This window comes from Lissotriton helveticus, chromosome 1_1 (assembly GCF_964261635.1).
Source record: "Lissotriton helveticus chromosome 1_1, aLisHel1.1, whole genome shotgun sequence".
NCBI classification, from domain to species: Eukaryota; Metazoa; Chordata; class Amphibia; order Caudata; family Salamandridae; genus Lissotriton; species Lissotriton helveticus.
In genome coordinates, this window is record NC_136057.1 from 444,108,461 (window position 1) to 444,135,514 (window position 27,054).

General features: G+C 50.0%; 1 protein-coding gene across 3 annotated transcripts in view; it reads left to right on the plus strand.

Moving 5' to 3' along the window:
- The window catches only part of SMC1B (structural maintenance of chromosomes 1B), a 2,760,606-nt gene that overhangs the window by 23,804 nt on the left and 2,709,748 nt on the right, over window positions 1–27,054 (plus strand). For all 3 annotated transcript variants that reach the window (XM_078673832.1, XM_078673834.1, XM_078673833.1), the window contains exon 2: window positions 26,561–26,749. In XM_078673832.1, the coding sequence (XP_078529958.1) occupies window positions 26,561–26,749 (189 nt within the window). The remainder of the gene's footprint in view (window positions 1–26,560; window positions 26,750–27,054) is intronic.

Consider the following 27,054-nt stretch of genomic DNA (forward strand, 5'->3'; position numbering starts at 1 on the left):
AGACCGCCCTCATCGCAGCCACAGACTACATTCGAACACTACTTGACAATGGAGAAACAGCTGCCCTCATCCTCCTGGACCTCTCTGCAGCATTCGACACGGTCTGCCATACCACTCTCATACAACGCCTCAGCAACGTAGGAATACAAGGAAAAGCATTGAACTGATCACCTCGTTCCTCTCCGGAAGAACCCAGAGGGTCCGCCTCACCCCTTTCAGATCAGAGGCCACCGAAGTCCTCTGCGGCGTACCACAAGGATCATCGCTTAGCCCCACCCTCTTCAACGTCTACATGAGCCCCCTCGCATCCATCGCACGCCAACACAACCTCAACATCATTTCCTACGCTGACGACACACAGCTGATCCTCTCCCTCACCAAAGACCCAAACACCGCCAAAACCAACCTACACGAAGGGATGAAAGACGTTGCCGAGTGGATGAAGAACAGCCGTCTAAAACTGAACTCAGACAAAACGGAAGTCCTTATCCTAGGATCATCCCCTCCGCTTGGGACAACTCATGGTGGCCACCGGCCTTGGGCAGCGCACCCAAACCAACGGATCACGCACGCAACTTGGGCTTCATCCTGGACTCCTCCCTCTCAATGACCAGACAAGTCAACTCCATCTCATCATCATGCTTTAACATTCTACGCATGCTCAAAAAGATCTTCCGCTGGATCCCCACCGAAACAAGAACTAGCATTGGCAAAGCCAATAGGTTTCGCTTTTGGGACCTTATAAGTATTTAGTTATGCAGCACAATATGCATGCAACAACATCAACTGTTGCATGGCTAAACACTTAGAAGGTCCCAAAGGCGAGACCTATTGGCTATGCCAATGCTTGTTTTTGTAATCAGGGAACCCATGTTTTCTTTTGACAGATTAAAACACTTCCCACATGGGCCAGCCACACAGTCAGACACTTTCCACCAGTGCCCTAGCACCTTACAAGACTGTGCATTTTATCTTGCACACCTTTTAGCTTGGCCACAAGCCAAGGCTTGACAATAAAAAAGAGAACTAGGAATCAAGCTTTGGTCCTCGTGCAGAGCATCAAAACATGAGTATCTCATCTGAGCGTAAGCCCCTGCAGTGGAGTGTAATCTGTTTACAAATACGCTATGTAAGGGGTGCGAAGCACTACATACAAATGTGATATAATGCTGTAATGTGATCAGTGTCTGTCCCCTTTTCAACAAAACAGACCATAACCATTTATTTTCGAATAAACACGCAGCACTTACCTTGACATCTAAGTTAGAGCTATTGGCATTGTAAATGACAACATTTTTATTTATGTGTTCGTTTTGAAAACAGATAAATAAATGGCATTGTCATTTACAATGGCAATAGCCTAATCTCTCGCAAATGCCACACACACACACCCACAGAGAGCCCCCCCACACAGAGCCCCTCCACACAGAGCCTCCCCACACACACAGGCCCCCCCCACACACACACCCACACAGAGCCCCCCCCCACACACCCACGCAGAGCCCCCCCACACACCCACGCAGAGTCCCCCCACACACTGCGAGCCCCCCCACACACACAGAGCACCCCCACACACACAGAGCACCCCCACACACTGCGAGCCCCCATCCACACACTGCGAGCCCCCATCCACACACTGCGAGCCCCCATCCACACACTGCGAGCCCCTAGAGAGTACAATACATAGGGCCTGTGCAATGAGTAAACAACACCAACTCCCCCCCCCCCCTTCCAGAAAGATGCCACGGAGGTGTTATCTGTTAGCAAATACCCCGGATCGAACCAGGGACAGTGGCTCTAAAGGAAAACGCTTTCCTTGGCTGATTTCTGCGGCCATCAGAGAGCTCAGGCTGGGCTAATGCAGGCGCGACCTGGAGGAGAAACCCATTAACGTCCATTAGTAGGAGCAAGAGCTGCTCCCAGGAGAGGCTGCAATGTCTGTGGGAGGAGGCGGGGTCTGAACACTGGTGGTGGACGGGGAGAAAGGAGTGGATAGACAATTTTTATATAGCGCATCGTCTGACATTTACACTGCCTCGTGGAGCTGTTCTTTCTTAGCCAGGCTGGGGACAGGTTGCCCCAGTTTAAGGTGCTGCTATGGGAAGGGGAGGGGGGTGGAGGTCTGCGTCCTCACTTTTTTTCTCTTATTATTGTGTTGTAGAAGCCTGGAGTCCTCTTTGACCTCAGGTGTTCTTCCACCCGTTGTCATTGACTTGCTAAATATAGGATAGTTATTGCGACGGGCCGCAGTGGATTCCTGTCGTGTGCAGAGCCCTGCACCCTCCTTAGGGGCCCTTGGACGGACGCTGGCCACGAGTGGGCTCACGGTAAATCCCTCTGTCCGACGCGCAGGAGTGACCCTGCCTGACTCACGGCCCGCTTCTCCTCGACGGGGTCGGCTCCCCCCTCCCTCTCAGCACCGGCAGATGATCATCAAAACAGGCAATAACGAGCTCCCAATTTAAATTCCGATGTTCCTGCAGCCATGTGCAGAAACGGCAGTGTCCTGCAGCAGCCCTTCACCCCGGTGCCGGTTCCCTTTGGCGCAGCCTTACTCCGGACAAACCAGAGATCGAAGGTCCTGCCGCAGGGTCTAGTAGCCGAGGGTCCGCACTAGACCACACCACCGACCAACGCTTTCTATGCTCCTCCTTTATTAAGCATTGAAAACCAGCCACATTTATAAATCGGTGATTAACCATCAAGGCACCAGGCAGTACCAAGTTATTCAGAGCGACATTTTACGAAACATACTGTAACTTTTCAATTAGCTTTATATTCTGTATTGAATCACCTTTTACTTGTCCTAATGTTGTAATCATAAACAAGTCGTTAAGGTGTCTTCAGTATCAGAAACCTTGCATAAACTTGGAAGTCGATGCCTCGATCACTGCCACGCTGAGGATTGTGGGATTGCAGAAGTCACTGCTTTCACTGTTGACTATGAGAGGCTCCGTTGGTCGGACCGCCCCGTCTGTATGTCCGTTATTGCCTCCTGTGCGCATGCGTGTAATGATACGCCATACGGCAGCAGAGAGCTTTGATCGATCTGCCCCCACCCCGATTGTGTGTCAGCACTGGGCGCAGACCTCAGCGAGGGACGGAGACGAACGACAGGCCTTTGTGTGCGTCATACCCACAATCCTCTGTTTAAAATCTGAATACCAAGTATTCATTCAGCAATCTAAACGCTTTGATTTCTTTTCAGTAGGAATTAATAAATTGTATTTGTGTACATGAAAAATATTTTTTACCTTTTCTATTCTGTTTTTAGGGGAGACGATAGAATGTTTGCGCCCCTAATACATGAGGGTCCTTTGTTTGAATTAGTAGGCTCCTTCGGCTATAGGCTGTACCTTGTTAATACATAAGCGGCCATTTCCTCAGTTTTACTGCACCTTGTGTGGTAGTGATCGAGTTAATGAGCTTCCTAATTTTTGACGGGTTTCTGAAGGAGTATAAAGCACCCGCGGACGTTTGCAAATCTCCGCAATCTAGCTGTTTCCGGGACAGCTGCAGTTGCTATTCTACCACCGAGCGTGGAACATTAGTTAAACAACATGTTTGTATTGAACATGTCAGCCTCGAGGAAGGCGAGACAAGTAACATACTACAACAATCCCCCTTCAAACAGAAAGAGGAAAGAAATATTAAATAAGACAATTTATCGTGAAATACAGGAATTTGCACAATACAACAATAACAAGTCAGGTCCCGGGCCGTGCGGTGATTGGCTGACTCACGGGGGTGTCCCGGCCGACAGCCAATCACAGCGCGGCCCGGGAAATGACGTCACTGGGATGTCCTGGGCCTGCAGCCAATCACAGCGCGGCCCGGGACACACAGCAACAAGGGGCGGGGCTTAAAAAAAGACCCAGAAACGCCCCCGAATCGCGTTTTCTCTGGAAAACGTGATTGACGGCCAATTTCTTCCAATGGCTAGCCTCCATTTATGGAGCTAGCCAATGAAAGACAAGGCGGGACTAAGCCCCACTCTGTAAGAACATGAGATTTCTCCTGGGCGGAGCTAGGAGCTCCGGCCCAGGCGAAACCTAAAAACGATCACCCAAGCACTTGTCACTAGCCGATTGGACTACGGAAACACCCTTTACGCCGGAACCACAGCCAAATTACAGAAAAAACTCCAACGCATTCAGAACGCCTCCACCAGACTCATCCTAGACATCCCCCGCCACAATCACATATCCAGTCACCTGAGAGACCTCCACTGGCTCCCCGTCAACAAGAGAATAACGTTCCGTCTCATCACCCACGCACACAAAGCCCTCTACGACCTAGGACCCAAATACCTCAACACACGCCTGACCTTTTACACCCCCACACGCCAACTTCGATCGTCCAACCAAGCCCTCGCCGCGATCCCACGCATCCAAAGAGCCACCATGGGAGGAAGATATTTCTCCTACTTAGCAGCCAAAACCTGGAATTCTCTCCCTACCCACCTTCGCCTCACACAGAACCACCTCTCCTTCAGAGAACAACTCAAAACTTGGTTATTTGATAAGTAACGAACAACCCCTCTCCCAAGCGCCTTGAGACCCTCTGGGTGAGAAGCGCGCTATATAAATCTTAACTTGAACTTGAAGTGCAGCCGTGATTTCGTCCACTGTGAGTGACTCATCCAGTGCTTCGGCGTCCTGGGGTGTCGGGGTTGGCAACCGGATATGTTTGAGAAAAGCCAAATTCTCTTCTACCGTAGCGTTTGTGGTGGGTGTATATACTGCCTCATAGTGTCGCGTGAAGGCTGCTACTATGTCTTGTGGGTCTGTGATGTCCTCTCCAGAAGCTAAGTGTAAGTGAGCCACCCAGCGACTAGCGTGTTCTTTCTTGTCAAGCCAGGCCAGCAACTTACCGGCCTTGTCCCCCACTTCGTAAACCGTATGCTGCGTTTTTGGTGCTTTCGCCTTGGCATCTTCCCATGCATAGTTCCTGTAAGCTTGTCTGGATAAAACTAGCGTGTGTGTCGCCTCGTCGGTCTGGGCTCTTGCGTGTTCTGCTTCGGCTAGACCAACTGCGCTCTCAACTTCTTGTACTTGCTGGGCCTTGTCTGTGTGAAGTTATTGTAGACTAGCAGCCAGCAGCCCGTGCCCCCGCCCGCCCCGTCCCCCGCCTGCCCCGACATTGCCTTTCCTCACCCGATCTGTTTTCCCGCCTGGCCCGACCCCCGACATTGTCCCCAGAGCCTTACCTCAGCCGCCGCTCCTCAGTTCGCCGCTCTGCTCCTCACCTCCTGTCCGCCGCCGCTACTCCCCCGCGCCATGTCCGCCTCTCCTCTGCTCGCACCGCCGCTGGCCTGTCCGCTGCTCCTCACGTCACCGCTCCTCCCCCGCGCCATGTCCACCGCTCCTCGGACGCCGCTCCTCCCCGTGCTCCTGACGTGAGCATGCACGTCGCGTCCGGCGCTACTTTGGAGGGAATACTTTTTTTTTAATATAAATTTTGTAAATAACGTTTATTTTTTATATTTATATAGCCTATAACCATCTACACACCCTGACGATTTCAACGATGTATCAGGTGTGTAGATTGGCGCCGTGGTTCCCGAGTTTACCCGCCTCAAAGCCTGAAAGTTCTTACTTTATTATAGTAGTATAGATATGTCCTGACCGTCTTGTATGCCTCCCATAGAATGCAAGGAGAAGCCACAGTGTGTGTATTTTCTTGGCAGTATTGTTTCGTGCTTTAGTGCAGTTGTTTCCTAATAGTGGAGACCTTCATGTATCCCTGGTAAATTGGATAGATGCGTCTACGTCCCGTGTGATGCGATGTGTAGGTTACCAATATGGGGGAGAGATCAGATATTCCTCTAGGAAGGTGTGTGATCTCTGTGATCGCCGCTAGGCTTGCCGGAGATGAGGATATAATCTACCCTTGACAAACTATTGTGGGCTCCTGAGTAATATGTGTGTTGGTGCGTCTTGGGGTGTTGCGTGCGCCAAACGTCCACGAGCCCCAGAACTTCCGTGAAGTTTTGCATGTGTGTGTGGGGAGGCGGGGGGGGCTCCCTTGGTCTCTTGGTGGCAATCTGTCCCAGGAGGCGTCGAGAACAGGGTTAAAGTCACCTCCTATATTTAGTTCCCCAGGGGGCAGGGTGAGCAGGAACTTACCAAGAGCTGGGAGAGCTAGACTATGGAGCGCGGGGGGACATATACGGAAACTGGGTTGTAAGCTCGTCCCTCCCACTGACAGGAAAGTGCCACAAAGCACCCCTGATCGTCCGTTTGCGTGCTCTGTAGTATTAACGGGCAGCTCTTTCGCATCAGTATCCCCACCCCTCTAGATCCCGCAGTGAATTCTGAGTGCACTATCATTTTAAACCCCCATCTGTCCAATGCTTTAGTGGCGGATCCCACCAAGTGAGTTTCCTGTAAGAGGACCATTGATGGCGTTTGCCTCTTAAAATACTGCAGTACTAGTCCTCTTTTCATTTTGAGAGAGGAAAAAAAATAAAAAATAAAAAAAATAACAGCCTGGGGTTTAGTGTGTTGGGGCCAGGGTTGATATAGGCTAGTACTGCTGGTGCACATGACGTTTTGGGATGGGTTGTGGAGTAGGGTTAGGAGCTATTGTTCAGGCTGTTATAGCTGAGATATCAAGTGTAAGCCCACTAAGACTGGACCAAGACTAAAGTTTCAGAGTAACCGACTAAATAAATAATTGGCATTTTGATGTGGCTATCATGAAAATCTGGATCTCAATTTGATGGATGATCATGAAAATTTGGTACAGATCTGGGTCTCCTGCTAGACTTTCTGCTTACATCCCTGGGTTATGTTGTTGGTGGCAGAGAGTTCCTGGAAATTAACAGGCGCCCCCACGCCTAGGGGAAAGGCGCCCTTAGTTGTGCCAAGTGACTGAGCCCGCCTACGCGTTGGGTAAGAAGGGGGTGTATCGTGAGGAGGGACATGACATCATCTGGCGCACAGGGAGAGTTATTTAAGAGTGCGCCCTGGAATAGTTGGCAGCCTTCCTCGAGACGACTGGATCCCTCGACCCATCTCAGTCAGGCTTCCGGGCCAACCACAGCACCGAGACCGCCCTCATCGCTGCCACTGACGACATCCGAACCCTGCTGGACAACGGAGAAACAGCGGCCCTCATCCTCCTGGACCTCTCCGCGGCATTCGACACTGTCTGCCACCGCACCCTAGTACAGCGCCTCGGCAACGTCGGAATCGAGGAGAAGGCACTGGAATGGATCATCTCCTTCCTCGCCGGAAGGACACAGAGAGTCCGCCTCCCCCCGTTCAGATCAGAAGCCACGGAAGTCATCTGCGGCGTCCCTCAGGGCTCCTCGCTCAGCCCCAACCTCTTCAATGTCTACATGAGCCCCCTTGCGGCCATCGCACGCCAACACAACCTGAACATCATCTCCTACGCCGATGACACCCAGCTGATCCTCTCCCTGACCAACGACCCCACCGCCGCCAGAGCCAACCTACACGAAGGGATGAAAGACGTGGCCGAGTGGATGACGACCAGCCGCCTGAAACTGAACACAGACAAGACGGAAGTCCTCATCCTGGGCTCCTCACCCTCCGCCTGGGACGACTCCTGGTGGCCCCCCGCCCTGGGCAACGCACCCAAACCGACAGACCACGCACGCAACCTGGGCTTCATCCTGGACTCCTCCCTCTCCATGACCAGACAAGTCAACGCCGTCTCCTCGTCCTGTTTCAACATCCTGCGCATGCTACGTAAGATCTTCCGGTGGATCCCCACCGAGACCAGGAAGACGGTCACCCAGGCCCTCGTCACCAGCCGTCTGACTACGGCAACGCCCTCTACGCCGGAACCACCGCCAAGCTCCAGAAGAGACTCCAGCGTATCCAGAACGCCTCGGCGAGACTCATCCTCGACGTCCCCAGACGAAGCCACATCTCCAGACACCTGAGAGACCTGCACTGGCTCCCGATCAACAAGAGAATCACCTTCCGGCTCCTCACCCACACACACAAAGCCCTGCACAACCAAGGCCCGACTTACCTCAACAGCCGCCTCAACTTCTACGCTCTCAAACGCCATCTCCGCTCGACCAGTCACGCCCTCGCTGCCGTCCCCCGCATCCGAAGAGCGACAACAGGAGGAAGGTCCTTCTCCCACCTGGCCGCCAAGACCTGGAACTCCCTCCCTCCCGACCTACGCTTGACCCAAGACCACCTCTCCTTCAGGAAGAAGCTCAAGACCTGGCTGTTCGAGCAGTAGCGCCCCCTCCCCCCCCCCCCCCCCCCCCCCTAGCGCCTTGAGACCCTCCGGGTGAGTAGTGCGCGGTATAAATGCCTATGATTGATTGATTGATTGATTGATTGATTTGTCCCCTCAGACCTCCGGCAAGCTGCAGAGGCGCGTCCTCGACGGGGAGCGAGGATTCCGGTCGGAGGTGTGTAGTGTGGCACAGACGTTTGAGGGGGCTTAGGCATAGTGTTTAGTTAGTTCCAGGTTATGCTTTAGAGTTTAGTTTAGTATTCATACTTTTATGCGTCCCGCTGCCATTTGCAGGAGACGCGCCTTTGCTCTTGTTCCACAGTGAGGGCCGAACTGCCTGATTGAGGGGTATTGGGGGGGGCTCGGGTTGCGGTGGTGATTTCAGGATCCGGAGGCCGCCGTGAGATGGAGGGGGCCTCGGGAACTTGAGTTGGGCGTGCATGTTCGGATGAGAGCATCGGAGCAGTTGCAGGGCAGAACTGGGCGGAGGGCAATTAAGGGTAGCGGTAGGTGCATACGGGTTGTCTGGTGCGAGGCTGCACGGATGTGCGACGCTCAGAGCCCCTGGGGGTATTCTATTGTAGACGAGTCGGCAGCATTTGGTTGAGCGCTGTGCTCGAGGGGCTGCCTCACCTTGATTCGGCGCGGAAGTGGCGCAGCGCCGGAGGGGCGCGGGAGTGAGGCTGCGCCGAAGGGTTGATGGGGCATGGCCCTAATGACAGGGTGCTCGTTATGTAGAAACATGTGCATACATGGTGCATTGGTGGTTGCTACAGTCTCGTGGGCACAGCCCCACTTCACCGACTGAGCACTTGTTTTATTGCACATGCTGCAAAGCACCCACAGACTGTTGTTGCCTGCTTTACTGTCACATGCTGGCCACCCTGGGCCTGTGCAGCGGCGTATACACTGCTTCTCTTGTCACTCACAAGTGTGCATGGCCTTTCACAGATAGCGAAGTGAAAGTTTTGTGGAGGACGGGCATTTCCATTAAAAATACTGACCAGATCTTTCGCCTTCGAGTGCGAACAGTTTCTATTTCTATTGCGTTGTTCCCAGAATGAGTATTGGTGCTCATGTAAAGTGCTCCAATACCTTCGGGTCAAGTTTGGGCTATCTATAAACAAAAACTTTGTTTTAAGGGTAATGAGTTTTATTTTTTTTGGTCTCAAACAGGGATAAAAAGTGGCCATGTTGAAGTGCCTACTTTGTTCAGTGTGCACGGGTCCGACGTGTGTAGTTATTCTTGCTCACTAGAGCTTTGGGTTCAACCTTGTCAGACGAGGCGGGCTTGCTCACGAGTCCCTGAGTTCAAGTCTGGGTCCAGTGTGCTGATCGGTGCTCATGTGAATGGCTTGCTTCACCTGAAAGTTTCTCGTATTTTTGCAACATGCTCTCTACTCCACTGATCTAACCATGATTGACAGCGGCGGTTTGCACTTGGGGCACAGATTTTAGTGTTCGTATATTTCTAAAGCACCCACAGGCCCCCAGGTGTTAGAGCTCTTTATCGTAAGAACTTTATTTACCTTCATTGTCTTAGCGGGGTTCAAATATGTAGGTGATAGTTACACGATAACTGCAGGAAATAATCCTTTATGTATCAGCTGTTTTCTGTAAATTCCTTTCAAATGTGGGGTAGAGGATATAGCCTTACGGCTAGAGCGGTCGACTTCGAAGCAGGGGAACGGGGTTCAAATCTAGGCACCGATGCTCAACATCCAGAGAATTTGTGTCCTCCGGTAAGGAAACAGTGCTCATTTAAAGCGCTCTGATACCTGTTGTCCCTGGTCTAGTTCGCACTATGTACAACTCTATAAAAAAGAAAAGATTTTTTTTTAATTGCAATATTTGGGCGATGTGTGGGTGTGCGCGCCGTTTATTAGTTATTACATTCCTGATTTGGGTGGTTTCCAGTGTGCTTACCGAGTTATTTCAACGGTTTGTTCTTCATTCTCCGCCGGCGTATATATGATCTGGAACAAATGCAATCTGAAAGAAACTGGCGTTAACATGTCTAAAATAAATGCAACAAACATGTTCACCCAGTTCGTGTTCACGTTAATATTTTGGGGACTTTATATAACCGGGAACGTGGGTTCTAATTTATGCTACTTATAACTTTCTGCATCCAGTTAGGAGCTTAATTATTCTAGATGTTCGTCCTCGTGGTCACAGGTTCAACTCCCGGCGAGGCACACTTCGCCTTTCATTGTAGCAGAGGTACACAAATAAACACCATTCAGTTGGAGGACTAAGCTTCCGTTATTTGATGCACAGTGCAGATATGTAAATCAACAAAAGAAGAGAGGTTATGTGAGCTTCATAAGCCACAGAAAAGGAGCAAAGCCACTCAGGAGTCACACATCCACTCTGGGTGGTTTAGAAGGCCCTCACACACCGACCTGGTTGGTGTCATGCTTCATCATCGGGCCCCACCAAAGAGGCCGAGTGCCTCTTCGGTGTGCTACGACGCCAGGAGACTGCGGAGCTGGTTGTGTGTGTAGGGCGTGCGGTGAGGTATATATAAAAAGTGCCAAAAGGGTATCTAAAAAATTATTTTAATATGTGATCCCTAAGACACGAACAAAGGTGAAAAAAAGAACTATGTGTCTGAATATTATGCCAAGGTAATGGTATGGTTAATTCAGAGTTCTTTAAGTTAGTCAGTCCAGATATGTGTCATGCTAGGTGTCAGAGTTATGGTGGGGTTGCGGCGACCTGGTAGTGATCCTGTGCCAGTTGGGATGGTGGTTGGAACCTTTTCCCAATTTTTCGGTCGCAGCCCTGAGGTACAATATTTCTTGGTTGTTATCTTTATGGTGTTCTCACCCGCCGGTTGACCTTGTGGGGTGATAACTCATCCATTGCAGAGGCCGGTGTTCAACCTCATGGTCACTTGTTCAATTCCCGGTGGGTACTTCTAGCTTTGCATCTTGGCGGTGGACCACTAATAAGCTACTTTCATTAGAGGAAATTAACATCTGTTAGTCAACTCCTAGATGCCCCCCTTGGGGGAGCATGGCATAAATACAAGTCATGCTATGTGTCAGGAATATAGATGGGCCGCGGTGATCTGGTAGTGACCCCTTGCCGGTTGGGATGGTTGTTTAAATGTTTTTCCAACTCTTCGGTTACAGCCATGAGGCACAGCAATTCTTTGTTGATATGCTGATATGTTGCTGCTGTTCTCGCGTCCAAGGGTTGACCGGGTGGAGTGATTGATGTTCGAAAGAGTGGTTCAATAATTTCTATTCATCAAAGCAGCTATTGTCAATGCGAGGATCTGCACCCATCGCTACGGCTACTCTTAGCTCTTTATAAGTAACAGCCCAAGGTTAGTAATCCTAGCTATAGAAAATAAATAAAACGGCTAGGGGGTGCAGTTGGTTAGAACTGTTCCAAGTAAGCAATTTTTGAGGTATCTTTCTGCCATTTATTTCAAGATAAAATTCAGTACCTGCGTTAGTTACAATGACTTATGGTGCAGTTAGCCACGGATAAGTGGCACTGGGAGATCCCAATTTTATAGGGCTTCAATCCAGTTGCTGATGTCCTCTTTTGGTACAAGTTAACAGTATACAAAGCACTATGGGTGTTATAGGTTAACAGGATACAAAGCACTTTGGTCCCAAGCAAACGGTCAGAACCTCAGTTTTACCACAGTATCACCAAACGCCACAAAGCCGCACCCAAGCAGTTCCGGTGCGGTATGGCCTGGGCGCTACGGTGTCAAAAGGGTGGCAAGGGGTCAAAACCTCCAGTGGGATGATTAGCCAATGACTAGATCATCACTCCAGGGGGGACAGTGGAATCCCGTTGCAGTACTTTATCCCGGGGAGGTAAGAAAACGTTTGCAACCAATGGCTTTACGGTGGTCTCGGCTATTTCAGGCCATTATCACCAAAAATGATGTCCTGGCGGGGCGCTATGGAACCTGCCTTTCCTCCTATCATTAAGGAGCTTAATTTTACAAGCTCACCCCAATAGCATGTAGCAATCTATTGGTGACATAATCCGTAGGCCATGTGGGGAATTGCTAAGAATTCAGTCAATATTGAGGTAGCTTTACTGAATTGCTAAATTTTTATATACAGAATTTCTCTTTTCCTTTACTATCTGCAGTCTTTCCTGAGGACTTATGGTGTACAATACGATTAACAAGGGGGGCCTTTGAGAAGAGATGCAATTTTAAAAGCTCACCCCAATAACGGGGCATTTTGTTTGGAGATCAATACACAGGTTATGTGGGGAATTGTCAGCAGTTTAAATGCTCAGCTCAATAATGGGTAGAGATTTATTGGGCTTTGCCTTTTCGGGGCGTTGATTAATGAGCAAATATTAATATGCAGTATATCTTTGTTCTTTTTTTTTTCAAAACAAATTTTATTAGGTTTTGGCAGTTGACAGCATAATAGAAATAATCCACCGCTCCCTAAGTAGCAGAGAGGCAGTGGGCATATCAAAAACATCACATTCACATACAGCCAGCTAATATACCCCCAGTTCCCACCCACCACAAACCCACCCGGAACCCTCCCTCCACCCCGCACGGTGTCTGCATTGTCCATCTAGAGGAGCCTAGCAATCGTAAACGCTGCACGTGAGCCATGTCACCCTAAGCCAGTACTGACGCGATCTGCGCCGGTGACCCGAGGCTCCGGGGGGTCCAGCAGAAGGCCTCTATAGTCAGCCCATTTCTTCCAGATCTTATAATGTTTTGCAGTACACCCCCTCGCCTCAAAGATCGGACGTTCTAGTCCCATATTAAAGTCCAAACCACGTTTCCACACCTCCAGCATTGGGGCTCTAGTAGCCTTCCAGGCCCTAGCTATGTCCCTCTTGGCCACTATAAGGCCCAATAGGAGCAAATGCCGCTTGTACAAATTCCCCCCCACCTGTTCCATTACATGGAGAAGACCCAACTTCGGCGAGCGGGGGAGCTCCCAGCCCAGCACCTCTTCCAGGCACTCCCGCACTCCTGTCCAAAATCTCTGCAGTCTCACACACTCCCACACCGTATGAAGAAAGGATCCCACTGCACTGCCGCACCTCAGACAGTCCGGGGAGGCAATCAGACCCGCTTTCCACAGTCGTTCCCTCGTATAGTATGCCCTATGGAGGTACTTGAATTGAATGAAGCGCAGGCGCACCGCAATCGCTGCTCCCCTAGGGGCCTCCAGGGCCTCCCTCCAATCCTCTTCTTCCAAACTCCCCAACTCTCCTTCCCACACCAACCGCAATTTGTCTAGGGAGGGGGAACAATGGGTGACTAGTGTCTGGTATATACTAGAGATTTTTTTTGTTTCCAATTCCCCCATGAACAATTTAGCCTCAAGAGGACTGAATTCTGGCAAAGAAGTCAAGTTTGCTATGGTAGGGGTCAGGGCATGTCGAAGCTGCAGATATCGAAAGAATTGGGATTGGGGCATATCTTACTCCTCTCGCAGAGCCTGAAACGACTTTAGGACCGGGCCCTTCATAACATGACCCAGCGCCGAGACGCCAATTGCATCCCAGCCACCAAAGCCCCGCAGGGAAGCCAAAGCCGGCAGCCTCCCATTGTGCCACAGCAGGGTTTCCCCCGTCAGTCTGTTCCACCATCCCATACGGCGGAGCGCATCGCGCCACACCCGGAACACCGTCTGTGTGACTGCCGGGAGTCTTTTGCGAAGCGCCACCGAGTATAATATCGTATGGAGTGTGTGCGGGTCCATAAGGTATCTCTCCAGGGCGTAAGTCGGGTCACCACGATCCCCATACCACCACTCATTGAGGACCAGCAGGTGTGACGCTTGATAGTATGACTGAATGTCTGAGGCTGCCAGACCCCCACAGTACGTCGAGAGGAAACATGTGCGGAGCGCCACCCTCACTGCCCCTCCCGTCCACAAGAACCGGCCCAACGCCGAATCCACCTGCCGAAACCACTGCCGCGATATCGGGTATGGATAATTTTGAAGCTGATAAAGGAGGCGAGGTAGGGCTACCATCTTAAAGATGGCCGAGCGTCCATATACATTCAGCGGCATCCTGGACCATATTTGCATGTCCGATAGTATTCTATCCCAAACGGGTAGAACATTGCGGGACCACGACACTCCCGGCACGTCCGTCAAAAATACACCTAGATATTTAAGGCCTCCCACCGCCTCCTGCAGGGCCGAAGCCCAAGGACCCAAGGCACTACTATCTCCCAGGACCCACAATTTGGACTTCTGTACGTTCAATGTGAGGCCGGACACGTCGCCGAAGATGCGCATTATGTCGAGGACCCTAGGGCCGGATCTATTCAGGTCCGTAAGAAAGAAAAGGACATCATCGGCATAAAGCGCGATTCTGTCTGTCGGTCCTCCCACCCATTCCACACCACGCAACTGTGCATCCATCCTCACCCAGGCCGCCAGCGGCTCCATCGCTAGTGCAAATAGGTAGGGCGAGAGGGGGCACCCCTGCCGCGTACCCCGGCCTATCAGAAAGGAACTGGACACCGCTCCCGCAACCCGCACCGCCGCTGTCAAGTCAGTATAGAGTAAATGAATATAGGACAGAAAACGGGGGCCTAGGTTGAGGCGTAGAAGCAGCGCCCGAAGATACGGGCAGCTCAGGGAATCAAACGTTCTATCAATATCTGCCAGTAAAAGGGCCGCCGGGATATCAGCCGCTCGCGCCGCTTCCACCACCAACTGCGCCCTGCGAATGTTATGTCGAGTCGCCCTGTGGGGCATAAAACCGGCCTGGTCTGGATGGACCAGGTCCGATATATATGGACAAAGGCGTTTCGCCAAGGCTTTTGCTAAAATTTTTGCTTCGAAGTTCAGCAAGGAAATCGGACGATATGACTCAGGGCGATCCGGCGGCCGCCCAGGCTTGCAAAAGACGACCACCTCCGCATGACGCCAGTCCGCCGGAAGGCATCCACCGTCCCGAGCCGCCTCTAGTGCCTTCCTATAGCGCATCCCCAGTTGAAGATGAAACATTTTCATAAATTCGCAGGGGAAACCATTGGGCCCAGGGGCCTTTCCAGCGTTCAGTTCACTCAGAGCCTCTCCCAGTTCCTCCGCAGACAAGGGGAGGTCCAGTCGGGCTCGGCCCTCATCCGAGAGCGCCCGAGGCGGGAGATCAGCCAGGAATCTGTCGATGTCCTCTGCCGCTAGAGTCTCCCGGGGCGCGTACTGCGTCTCATAGTAACGAGCAAAGGTCTCAGCCAGGACCTCCGGGTCAGTGATAGGGCTTCCCGCGTCGTCTCGGAGTCCAGGCAAGGGCTGGGCCTGATAGGTACCCTGGCACAACCTGTAGAGCATCGAGCCGGACTTATCCCCCCATTGACAAATTCTACTCTGCATAGCCAGCCAGGTATGGCGGGCTTCATCTAACAGTAAGGAATGATACATCTGTTGGAGATAAAGCAATTGCCCCACCGCCGCGCCACTCTCTCCCGACGTGCAGTCGGCCTCCTGGCTACTAATCCGACTCGCCGCCTCCGCTATGGCCCGCCCGCGGGCCCTACGATTCGCCGCGCACCACGCTATATCCACGCCTCTGAGCACCGGCTTTAGCGCCTCCCACAAGGTCATGGCGTCCGTGTCAGGGCCGTCATTTTCGGTCAAGTAGTGCGCTATAGCCTCCCTCATGTGCGATTGGTAATCATCGCGCTGTAAGTGCCACGTAGCAAGGCGCCAACGGAACGGCTGTCTCTTTGTGTTCAAAAGCAGTGTCAACGAAACCGGGGAGTGATCCGACAGTCCCCTAGGGAGTATTGCGGTAGAGCCCACCCGTCCTATCCAGGGCTGGGGGACAAAAAGGTAGTCGAGGCGAGAGAAGGATTTGTGAACAGCAGACACAAACGTGTACTCACGACCACATGCATGCTGATAACGCCAAACATCTACCCAACCCAGCCCCTGCACCAATCTGCTCAGTTTTGTCGTAGCCTCAGGCGACTGATCACCCCCTGGCCTACAGCGATCCAGCCTCCCATTCATCACGTCATTCCAGTCACCACCCACGATAGTTAACACATGCGGGATTTCAGCCCAAACATCAAACAGCCGCTCCAACAGGGCATCCTGCAGCGGGGGCGGCGCATAGACACTGCCAAACACCACGGGCTCCTCCCCAACCTTTCCTTTGACCAAGGCAAACCTGCCATGCGCATCCAGCCACTGCGTTTCATGCGTATAGTGCACACGACGGTGTATCAATATTGCAACTCCTCTAGAGCCCCTCGTAAACCCTGCATGGAACACCTGATCATAACCATATCTACGTAAGCTAAGGGTTTTGGTGCCCATGAGATGAGTTTCCTGGAGGAGTAGAACATCCGCCTTCTCCTTCTTCCCCATACGCAAAACTGCTCCCCTCTTAATTCTGTCGAGCACCCCTCTTACATTCCAGCTCAAAATGCGCAATGAAGCTCGTGGGGGTTCCGCCCCTTGTCCGTCAGTCGCCATCAGGGGGCCAGATCTTCAGTACATCGGGCATCAGAGGCCACATACAGACTCTTACCATCCTCCAGACACTCACACACACCGTGCTTACCCTAGGCCTACCCACTCCCACAACTCCCCCCCTACCCCCCAACCCCCTACCCGTTCCCCCGCCACCCCCCCCGGCCTCAAACTATACCAACAACCCCCCCTCCAACCCCCCACCCCATACCTCAGCAACATTGAAGTACCTGTCGCGGTGCAGGCGATCCCAGACCCCCAACGGGAGGTCGGAGAACCACAACACCAATGGATCCCACCCAACTACCCACTAAGAGTCCAACTACCCTCTACCCAACGTGGGAACTAACTCCGGGAGAAAACCCGCTCATTCTCGAGCGCCTCCCGACCCATGATCCACCCACGGATCACAATGGATTTAGCAGTAGTCCAGATGGCAAGTCCGATAACTGAATCTGGCTGTCCTGCACCTCTAAGCACCTTCACGGCCCCATGAGCCGGAAACATCTATTAGGGCCAGTATATCACAGGGACTCAAGACTTCGGGGGGGAGGAATCCGTCGCCTCAGTTTCTTCCACAGTCTTCTCCTGGGAAGGCAAGCGCTTCTTGGAGCGCGCTCTCCAGTTACTCCTGCTGCGTGATATCTTTGTTCTTTTAAGGGTCAGGGGTCATTAGTGTCCGCAGTTCCTTGGGGAGGACTGACGGTGTGCAACACAATTAACATGCGGCCCCTTGGCAACAAATGCGTGTGAAAAGCACATCTCAGCAACGGGGGGTGACCACATCCCAGCAACGGGTGGTGAGTTATTTCAGGCATACTCCACAGGCAACATGGATTGCTGGGTAATATTTCAACAATTTGGTGGCTTTCCTAAATTGTGAAGCATTCATATGCAGTGTTCGGTTGCTTAGCAGCAGTTCTTCTGGAGGACTCATGGGGGCTAAACAATTAACATGGACTGGGCCTTAGGAAGGTGAGCCATCTTTTTTTAAAACCCATCCCACAAACCAGTGCAAATTTATAGGGCTGAAATTGGCAAACATTTTTCTACAACGTTCTCTTTCCTTTTTAATAGCAAATCCCTAGAATGCGTTGAAATTTACTAGTGACATATCCACAGGCGAGTGGAATTCGGGGAATCCATTTACATTATGACGGCTTTATTCTATGGCCAAGGTAGGTGCAATGGGAGGACTGACCTGCCGGTGGTCATGGAACCTACTGCCCTAACCCGCAACGTACAGAATGAATACAACCTTGGGGAGGCTGCCCGATTTCAGGCACCCCGGTGTGCCGGTGCGGTATGAGGTGCCCTGGATTTCAGGTAATGCAACTGTTTGCTGTAGCGTGTTGGGGCCTGCCGGCACAATGTGCACTGCTGGGTGGAGAGCTTGGCGGGATGGGTTGGTCAACTTCCATGGTAAGACCAAGCTCAAATGCAGGTATAAGGTGGTGCCTGATTTTCTTACTGCCCTTGACATATTGTTGCAGCTAAGGTGTACTTCCAAAACGGAAGTTCAAGGGTAATGTTGTGCCTGACTTACTTAATTCCTTTCACAGATTGATGTGGCTAAAGCATAATGCTGTGAATAATTTTATGTATCCCAACAGTATGGTTTCTCCTATTAGTCTGTGATTCTCCGAAAATGTAGGGCCAGAGTCCCACGTTGGGGGCGCCAAAGCCCGGACAAGGGGGAAGAGGAGGTTTTCTGATCAGGCTTCCTTTCATACATAAAGCCCACACTGGCGGAATATAGGTGGCATTTAGGGGCCAATGCGTTATGCGGTGCCCTGGATTTGAAGTAATGCAACTGTTTGCTGTCTCGCATTGGGGCCTGCTGGTGCAATGTGCGCAGCTGAGTGGAGAGCTTGGCGTGATGAGTTGGTCAAGTTCCATTGTAAGGCCAAGCTCAAGTGCAGGTGAAATGTTGTGCCTAATGTTCTTAATGCCGTTGACATGTTGTTGCAGCTAAAGTGTACGGATTCAACAACTTGAGAGGGAGGGAAGAGAGGACACTCTCAGTCCCCCAGGTTTTATGTCAAACAACAAAAGAGTTTCGTGAGAGTTTGTTTATTAAGCACAGTAGTAGAGAAGGACGAAATCAGCCTATTAGTTCGCATTGGAGGTAATTTAGGGATTTCTTTTTGAAGCCCTCACTCACCACCCTGGGTGGGGACATGCTTCATCATCGGGCCCACCGGGAGAAGCCGAGTGCCTCCCTGGTGTGCTACAACGCCAGATTACTGCGGAGCTGGTTTTTTGTGAGAATAGTGTGAAAAGTAGTGTGGATTAAAAAATGTCAGTAAGCTGTACCAACTAAAAAACTTTATTCTGTGGTCAGCCAGACATTATTAAAATATATGTGTCGGGAAATTTACCAACTAGTGTGTTGGGTATTTCCACTTAAAGTGGGGTCGACATGTTTCTGCCCATCTATGTGTAAATTTTACTGGGTTTTCATCAGGACCGTGTAGTAATGTACCTCGGTGGTGTGGGCGCGCTAAGGCCCACCCTTACCAGAGGACGTGAAAGTTAAAATCAGGTGTAAAAATGGGTGCAAAAAGAACAAACCAGAAAAAGTGAATGTTCCCTCGGTTTTGAGGAACCTGTGGTCTGAAAGGAAAATGACAAACACACAAAGAAAACAACAAAATGAAATTAATCTGATCGGTTTTAAGTGTTTTTTTTGCAGACATGGTCTCTGAACTCTGTGCTTGGGCTAGTCAATATGCGTGCCCGTGGTGCCATAAAATGCTATATTAGTGCCTGAAACGATGTCCTTGAATTGGGCAGTCTTGGGGCATGCACTATGGCATAGAGAAATCGCAGTTTGACAGAATTGTTAATTAGACATCACTCGTGGTTCAGCGATCAATGTACCCGAATGCGGGGCTTGTGGTGATGTAATCTAAGACTATACAGATTAAAATAAGGAGAGGAATTCTCACTTGTTACTTAAAAGATCCACACCTCATGGGTCTCGGGAGGGGCGTGGAGGCGACAATGGCACACCCTTGTTGGACCGGGCCCTTTTGGCAGGTTCACCCCGAAACTTTTTTTGCTTTTTGCTAGCTTGTTTCTGGAACCTAGTGTTGATGGTTTTAGGCCTTTGCGCACTTTTTCACTGTGGTACAGTGTAAAGTGCGTGTGCTCTCTGTGTATGTGTGGTGAGTGACCTGCCCTCCCATAGGAATGAATGGGGAATATGTATGCCCATGGTAGTTCCTGATGTGTGGGGAGTGCAGGGTCGCGTTTGATATGTGCGAACTCGTGAGATTGAATGCTGCGTAATGGTGTATGCGGTATGGTTGTGTCTAGTCTAGAAGTGCCGCTTTGAGAAAGTGGTATATTTGTGTAATTTGTGCCTGGCGTGTGATTGGCTGGTGAGCCTGGCCCAGAGTGCCTGGGCCTGCTTGTGGATTGACTGTCTGGTTTGAGTGTGACGGGGGCTGCAGAGCCCCCAGGAGGTTGTCTGAGTCAGCCCGTGGATGAAAGGCAGCATCTGCTGCCAGGGAAGTGGGTGGAGATCGCACCTGATAGTGAGTGAGGCTGTGCCTGCCTGCCACAATGCTGGCTCCACTCCCCCGCTGGGCGACTGTCACCTCTGTCCCTGATACTGACAGGACTTCCCTATAACCAGTTCTAGCTGGTTCTCACACTGCCTGCACAAAGACTGCAAAGACTTTTCTGTGTATAAGAAGGGGCTGTGTCCCCTTCCAAAATGTTCTTGTTTGTAACTTGAATCTGCCAGGGGCGTGCTGCTGCTGGGGCTCAGGGGAATCCCTGAGCCCTGCCCAGCCTCTGGACACCTGATGGACTTTTCCTGCTGGGGGCTATGCTGCTCCCTCCCTTACTCCTGGACTGCTGAGGTCCTGGACTGCTGAAGGACTTCTTATTTGCTTTATTGTTGCCTTTAGCGCTGGGAGCGCTTCATCCCTGCACTAAGCGCCTGGGAGCGCTTTCATTTCCACTGGGACCTTGTTGGACCTCTAGCGCTGGGTAGCGCTGTTATTTTTGTCTATTTAATTAATTTACGGGTGCCACCCCGTTTTTATTTAATTATTTGGAGCCGGAGCCCACCCGGCATTTGATTCCCCTTCACCGCCGCTGCCCGGGGCTGGAGATCGCCGAGAACCGAAGGAGCGGAGCCCTGATTGGTCGAAACGGACGAGCCCCCTTAGCAAATGCCGCGCTGTGATTGGCGGGCCGCGGGAGGCTCGCCCTGAAGGCCGCGCTGTGGTTGGTGCAGCGCTGGAGGCTACACCGACTAGCCGCTCTGGGATTGGCCAGCGCCCGATGATGCAGGAAGAAGATGGCGGCCGTTGCGGGGCTCCCGGGACCGAGAAGGAGCCCCGAGAGGAGAAGCGTGGCCTGCTGCTGGGGCTCCCGTGTGCTGAGGGAGCCCCGAGTGAGGAGAGCGCGAGCCAGTGAAGGCCCGGTCCCGAGATGGGGGACCGGGTGTAGAGCGGAGCCGGGCGTTCGTAAAGGCAGGGCTCCCAGGAGGAGAGAGAGCCCCGCCGAAGAGAGATGTCTGCCGGACGGCCCGCCTGCACTGAGGAGCCACTGGTGAGTGATGCAGAAGAGAAGGGAGGGGCGCCGGGACATGTTGTCTGTGTCCGCCCCCCCCCCCGTAGCGCGATCTCGCGCTTGTTGTCAGTAGGAAGCCATGATGGCTTCAAGGGCGGCCCCGGTTGGCAGTGGGTCGCCCCAACGTGGAAGGAGAGCCTGAGAGAGGCTCTGGGGCATGCTTTGTTTGCTGTAGCCCCGAGAGGCTCCCGCCCCTACATTTGATTTACGAGCCCAGAGAGGCTCGAGGGCCATTTTGTGTTTAGAGCCACGGAGGCTCTAGGGGGCACATTTGATTTACGAGCCCAGCGAGGCTCGAGGGGCCATTGTTTGCAGAGCCTGAGGGCTCCAACAGCCATATCTAGTTTCAGAGCCTGTGTGGCTCCAACGTTTGGGGCATGTGCGATGTCCAGAGCCTGTGTGGCTCCCACGGTCTGCGCAGTGTGACAGAGCCTGTGTGGCTCCAGCAGTGGGCGCCGTTTGCCCCAAGAGGGTCAGTGAGGGCCCTGCCACCGTTTCGCTAATGTCCCAGCTGCCCAGCAATTAGTGGGCAGCTGCACCGTTTAGGTTTTGGGATGTTCCCAGGTGCCCAGCAAGTAGTGGGCACCTGCACCGTTTAGGCCCCTGACATTGAGACTCAGGGCGTCCTAGCCCCAACAAGGCCAGTTGGCCTAGGGACTGCCACAGATGGTGGCTTATGTAAGTTTTGCGCAATTGTATGGTTATTGCACCTCTGAATGTGTTTTCTTGCATCATGTGTTATTCCTGCACCTCTGAATGTTTTTAGACATCATGTGATTTTTGCGCTATTGTATTGTTCTGGTACCTCTGAATGTATTTTTATTGCATCATGTGCTTTGTTCTTAACACCGCTGAATGTGTAGGTTTATGCATCATGTGTTTCCCTTTACTACTCCTCTGAATGCATATTTATGCATCATGGGTAATGTGTTCTTTCCTAGACCCCTAAATGCTGTGTGATACTTAGGTGGTTGTTCTTTTTAGTACAGGTGGTCCTAGTAAGGTCCTGGTCCCCTGCGTGACATTCTCCTAAGGTGGTTAGGGTTGCGTAGGTGGTGCTTACCTGTTCCCAGTAGTTACTGGATGTGATTCATAATTGTTATTTTGTTTTTTATCTTTTATTCTAAGTTCTAAAAGTGCTATTTCTAAAAGTGTTGATTCTGACAGTGGCCCATGTGGCACTGTCTTGTAAATAATCCCTTATGAATATTGCCCGTGCCAGTTGGCACAATGTACATGTGTGATTTCTATCTGCTGTGTTTTGACAATACAAAAGTTATTTTTACATAACCTTGTGTGGAGTTCCTTTTGTGGTGTGCCTAGGATGTTGTTGTTGTGTGCTGGCGCAAATGCTTTACACATTGCCTCCGAGTTTAGCCTTACTGCTTGTGCCAAGCAACCAAGGGGGTGAGCAGGGGTTATCTTGGCATGTGACTTCCTTGCCCTGACTAGGATGGTGGTTTCTGCCTGGCTTTGGCGTCAGCCTTAGCCTACCAGAAATAGCCAGTTCTAACAACCCTGAAAAGGGACATAGAGATTAGATGCACGAAAAAGAATGAGAAACACAGGTTATGGGTTACTTAGCTGAATGCTGGTCTGAGAGATATGGTCTTACGCCCGCAACGCCAAACACCCGCTCGGCACCTAGCGACTCCTGCTACCGGACCCCGTGGATAAGGTCCCGGAAGCGGAGTAGCGGTAATGAGGAGTGTCGGCGGGGCAGCGGGCGTGGCTGGGCTGTGGGTACGGCCAATAGGCGGGAACGAGGCAGAGCAAGCGTGCAGTGACGTGCACTGACGTTCGCGTGTAGGCCTCCAATCACCGGCTGAGATGAGTGAGGCTTGGAATACAAGCCCTCGCTTGGTTGTCAAAGAAACCGCAATGCCGTAGTCTCATCTCAAATGGTGATTGGAGGCCTACACGTGAACGTCACTGCACGTCACTGCACGCTTGCTCTGCCTCGTTCCCGCCTGTTGGCCGTACCCACGGCCCAGCCACGCCCGCTGCCCCGCCGACACTCCTCATTACCGCTACTCCACTTCCGGGACCTTATCCACGGGGTCCGGTAGCAAGAGTCGCTAGGTGCCGAGCGGGTGTTTGGCGTTGCGGGCGTAAGACCATATCTCTCAGACCAGCATTCAGCTAAGTAACCCATAACCTGTGTTTCTCATTTTTTTCGTGCATCTAACCTCTATGTCCCTTTTCAGGGTGTGCCATTGTCGCCTCCACCCCCCTCCCGAGCCCCTTGGGGTGTGGATCTTTTAAGTAACAAGTGAGAATTCCTCTCCTTATTTTAATCTGTATAGTCTTAGATTACATCACCACAAGCCCGCATTCGGGTACATTGATCACTGAACCACGAGTGATGTCTAATTAACCATTCTGTCAAACGGCGATTTCTCCATGCCATACTGCATGCCCCAAGACTGCCTGAATTCAAGGACAGCGTTTCAGGCACTAATATAGCATTTTATGGCACCACGGGTACGCATATTGACAAGCCCAAGCCCAGTGTTCAGAGACCATGTCTGCAAAAACACACTTAGGACCGATCAGATTAATTTCATTTTGTTGTTTTCTTTGTGTGTTTGTCATTTTCCTTTCAGACCACAGGTTCCTCAAAACCGAGGGAACATTCACTTTTTCTGGTTTGTTCTTTTTGCACCCATTTTTACACCTGATTTTAACTTTCACGTCCTCTGGTAAGGGTGGGCCTTAGCGCGTCCACACCACCGAGGTACATTACTACACGGTCCTGATGTAAGCCCAGTAAAATTTACACATAGATGGGCAGAAACATGTCGACCCCACTTTAAGTGGAAATACCCAACACACTAGTTGGTAAATTTCCCGACACATATATTTTAATAATGTCTGGCTGACCACAGAATAAAGTGTTTTAGTTGGTACAGCTTACTGACATTTTTTAATCCACACTACTTTTCACACTATTCTCACAAAAAACCAGCTCCGCAGTAATCTGGCGTTGTAGCACACCAGGGAGGCACTCGGCTTCTCCCGGTGGGCCCGATGATGAAGCATGTCACCACCCAGGGTGGTGAGCGAGGGCTTCAAAATAAATCCCTAAATGACCTCCAATGCGAACCAATAGGCTGATTTCGTCCTTCTCTACTACTGTGCTTAATAAACTTAACTCTCACGACGCTAAAGTGTACGGCCAAGACTGAAGTTGAAGTAATGTCATGCCTTATTTACTTGATGCCTTTGACAGGTTCATGCGGCTAAAGCATGATGCCGTAAATAATTGTGTATATCCAAATAGAATGTTTTTCTCCCATTCGTCTGTGATGAATTACCTGGTTTGATGTGAATAAAAAGCTACGCCCTAGACACCATGCTCTGACTCAGAGTTTTTGGGCATAGCGGGGTAGAAAAATGTCGGAAATGGTGAAGGGTGAATGTCATGTTGTGCTCATACTATACATGATCACGGACAAGCTAGTACATATTTGTTTGTAAAATGAATGTGTGCGTGTGTTCTAGAGCCCTAAAACGAAAACCTCATTCTCATGCATATGTTTTGTAGACAAACTATGTATAATAACTTCATAGTGTAGAATAACATTTATTGTGGGTCTGCTGTTTTCTGAAACCAGGGTAGGGCTCAGTTTGTTTAGGCTCTCCTAAAATACTTACGTACTATTGTCTATAAAGGCATCCTAGCACAAAATGAAGAGCACCTCTAAAAGGGTTGTCTCACTTCTAACAATCCGTACCTACGAGGGCATAACTCTTCAGAAAGAGGGGCACCTGCCAGTTCTCCTTTTAACTGAAGAGGGTACAATAGGTATTTCCTCATGAGGTTTAGGTAATCTTCCCCAAAAAAAGGAAGATCATGAAAATGGAGTGTTTGGTAATCACATTACAGAAAAAATTAGATGTAAATAATTGATTGGAGCTTGTTCTATTTGCATCACAGGTGTATTTTAATCTCTCAAACATCAAAAGGAATTTAGGATGTTATCGTGCCTCATGACCGTGCTAATGGCACTGTTGCTGTACATACTGTTGTATTTGTCGTTGCACATAGCCTGGTGCATCGAGGGGTCAATAGCCACTGCACAAATATTGCAGTCACCTACAAGAAATGCAGAAATGATTATCATATTTGTTTTAGTGTTGCTGCACATTTCTATCGCAGTTTGTGATTGTTAATGCGGGAGATAGAAATGTGATTCATGGGCACTTGAGTGATTGTTAAAAGATCTCCCTCTCGAAGACCAATGTACTTTATCCGAATATCTTGCTTGTTGTATTTAGATTGGTTCATTGAATTTTTTCAATCCTTTTGGTAGCCATTTACGTTTAGGTTTGAATCCCAAGATTGACAGGCGAAAGGCAAATAAAAAAAAAATATAGAGCCATATGTAGTAATATATGGTCGCAAAATTCTGTCTGCAATGTGCAACCAATATTTTTGCGGGTAGTGAAGATTAAGAACCAACCTATGTACTAATAGGGCGGTTCTTGAAAATCCGAATCATTATGGGTCAGAATCAAACCTACTACGTGCATACTAATTAGGTAAGTTGCAAATTCAGTCTCACTACGATTCTTGACAACAGGGATGGTGGCCTCCTATGGTCAGCAGACCACTCACTGTTATATTGCTTTTAAATAAAGCAATCATTTGGTTGACTTCGTAAGCACTACCATTCCAAATATCAATTCAGTGTGGTTTCCTAAACCCATTTAACAATTCGGGAAACCTTTTTGTGAATCGTTAAATGGGCTTAGTACATTTGAAAAAGGGTTTTAGCTTTCGTAGACCCTCTGATTTACTGAAACAGTTGGTTTGCAAACACTAAACCCTTTTGTACATTGCGTCCATAGTTTGGACAGAACACATACTCTTCCACCGTCTGCTGCAGTTTTCTTGGTACTGCTAAGAAAAATGTCCTAAGGCTAAAACTTCTCCAATGAGGATATCTTTTCTAGATTAATTACCGAGCCACCTAGCCTTTCCTCTTTCGAAATTGCATACTGAGACGCTTAACAAATGACGGAGGCAAAATCGCTCCACTGGGGCGTCGCCCGCTAAACCGAATTAGAGCGACTCGCCCTAGAAATAAAAATCGAAGGAAAAGGCACCCCCCTATTCTGCTTGTATGAATATTTGGAGAATATCCTCATTGGAGAATTATTGCAACAGGGAACGTTTCATTATTTTGTGAGGTCACGTAAAGTAGTCTGTTTGCACGTTTTAGCTTTGCTTTTGTTTTGTAGATAATAATAGACTGTTAATTCTATTTGTAACTTTTTTTATTTCTAAGGAAAATCTAATGTGATGGATGCACTTAGTTTTGTGATGGGCGAAAAGACAACCAATTTAAGAGTTAAAAGTGTTAGAGAACTTATTCATGGCGCAAATATTGGAAAACCTGTTTCAAAAACTGCAAGTGTAAACATGGTATACAGTGAAGAAAATGGAGAGGAAAAGTCCTTCTCACGAATTATTGTAGGTATGTAGAACAGTTTTTACCTTGAATTTAAACTCCATTTTTTTTTTTACATCAATAAATAAAAAAAGATTTTTCAGAACTTAGTGATGATGATCTTAGTTGCAACTAGTAATTAGCATTTTAAAAAAATGTAATTCATTTTAATTTTGTGTAGTGGTTATCTTCGGTGTTTTAAAGAATATAAGGCAGACCTAAATCTTTTTGGATTTTGTTTTTGCTCCTTCTCAAAGCACAAGATCTTTAAAAGCCTAGCTTCATGTATCCATTATTTCTTCATGAAGTATTTTCGTATAGAATGACAAATT